Source organism: Podospora anserina, chromosome 6 (genome assembly GCF_000226545.1).
Source record: "Podospora anserina S mat+ genomic DNA chromosome 6, supercontig 2".
Lineage (NCBI taxonomy): Eukaryota > Fungi > Ascomycota > Sordariomycetes > Sordariales > Podosporaceae > Podospora > Podospora anserina.
In genome coordinates, this window is record NW_001914857.1 from 594,567 (window position 1) to 596,418 (window position 1,852).

Genomic DNA, 1,852 nt, shown 5'->3' on the forward strand with positions numbered 1-1,852 from the left:
CAAACTTGCTAATCATCATCGCCACTTGGGAGGGAACAAAGCTTATTTTGAGGAAGGAAGTTGGGAACATCCTTGGACGAGCTTATCACACCTCCACACGACCACCACGAGCGGGGGGCGAAACGGGGTAGAGTTGCCCTACTTATAAGGAAAGGAAGAAGGAAGAAGAAGAGGGGTTTGCAGGAAGAGCGTGCGCCTCTGTGTGTTTTTGACCAGCTCCAAGGCCTTTGACCTTTTTGCGCACGACAGAGAGAGGGCTCGATCGAAAAAGTAGGAAAGGAAAAAAGGAACAGCGAGGGAAGAGAGAGAAGGAAAGATGGAACTCATGGAGCTTGTTGATAACGAGCCCACGGCCCGCCCTTTCCAGTGCGATTGGGATGGGTGTGGTAAGGTGCGTTTTGATGTTCTTTTGTTGTATGGTGGCGGTCATCGTGCGCGCGGTGGCAGGGTGTTTGTTGTCGGGGCGTGGTGTCTGTGACCATCGTGGGGTTTGGTTTCGGGAGAAGAGAGGTTCATGGTTTGACTGACATGAGAAACAAAAAAACAGAGCTTCAACCGCAAGTCAGATCTCCAAAGACATTATCGGATTCACACCAACGAGCGGCCGTATCAGTGCAACCAGCCAGGATGCGGAAAGAGCTTCATCCAGCGGAGCGCGCTGACGGTTCACATCCGGACGCACACTGGCGAGAAGCCACATCAGTGCCAACACCATGGCTGCGGGAAGAGGTTCTCAGACGTGAGTTTTTGCTCGGGTTGATGGCGAGAATCGGTATACTGACTTCAGTGCAGTCCTCAAGTCTTGCCAGACATCGCCGCATCCACACCGGCAAGCGACCGTACAAGTGCGCCCATGACGGCTGCTTGAAGAGGTGAGACTTCCCACCTTTGGAGCTATGACACTTGTCCACAGACCCCGGGTTCACTGACACGAAGCAGCTTCTGCAGAAAGACCACCATGGTCAAGCACCAACGCCGCTCTCACCAACGAGGAATCCACTCCTCCGAGCTCGACGACTCCATGTCCGACACGGGCAGTGAGGACTCCCCCTCCACTCCAAAGAGCCATTCCGCCATGCCCTGGGCTACAGCCCAACAGCAACATCACCACATCCCCATGATGGGACCCCACGGCCACCATCTCCAGCGTGCCAGCGAGTTCGCCGACTTTGGCCAGCACATGAACGGGTACAGCCTCCAGCAGCAGTACAACAACCAACACCGCCATTCTTTGTCATCTGGCGGGGCAGCTAGAATACCACGGCCTGACATCAGGATCCGCACCCCCAAGCTGTTCACCACCACCATCAACAACAACCCCAGCCTCCCCAACATACACCACCACCAAAACGTTCCCGTACGTGCTGCAGAGGACGTCCTCCCTCCCCCACCACAGCTACTTCGTCGCGGACTCCAACAACCCCGGCGTAGCAACAATGAACACCAACCACCCTGGCGCCCCTCAGGTTCACCACCACCAGCACGCCCCCCAATACCAAACCATCCCGCGCCAAGCCCCCGTTGAGATGACCTATCCTTCCGCCCCCGGTCTTGCCGCCTCCATCCAGTCAAGCCCATCCAGCTTCTCGGCCGGATCAGGCCGGTCCCCCTCCACCCAAGAAGGGTTTTACACTCATGCCCCTCCCGCCCAAGCAGCGACATATGCTCTTCACGCGACGAGCCCAGTGGTGGAGACTCAACAGCAGCAGCAGCAGCAGCAACAACAACAACAACAACAACAACAGAACATGTACCCCCCTCCTCAGCAAGCCCAGGCCCAACCAACCAGCCAACCTCAGGAGCAAAAGTACTATGAGCCGCAACCGGTCAGAGAGGAAGAGCCGCAGCAGAA

The 1,852-nt window shown here is 56.6% G+C and overlaps 1 protein-coding gene across 1 annotated transcript; it reads left to right on the top strand.

The window, feature by feature from the left end:
* Positions 1 to 316: 316 nt before the first annotated feature.
* PODANS_6_5230 (uncharacterized protein) lies at positions 317 to 1,525 on the top strand (the record flags this gene model as incomplete). The annotated part of the gene is made up of 4 exons (XM_001909984.1): positions 317 to 386; positions 534 to 739; positions 793 to 872; positions 937 to 1,525. The coding sequence occupies 4 exons, from the start codon at positions 317 to 319 to the stop codon at positions 1,523 to 1,525; spliced, it is 945 nt and encodes a 314-aa protein (XP_001910019.1).
* Positions 1,526 to 1,852: the final 327 nt, after the last annotated feature.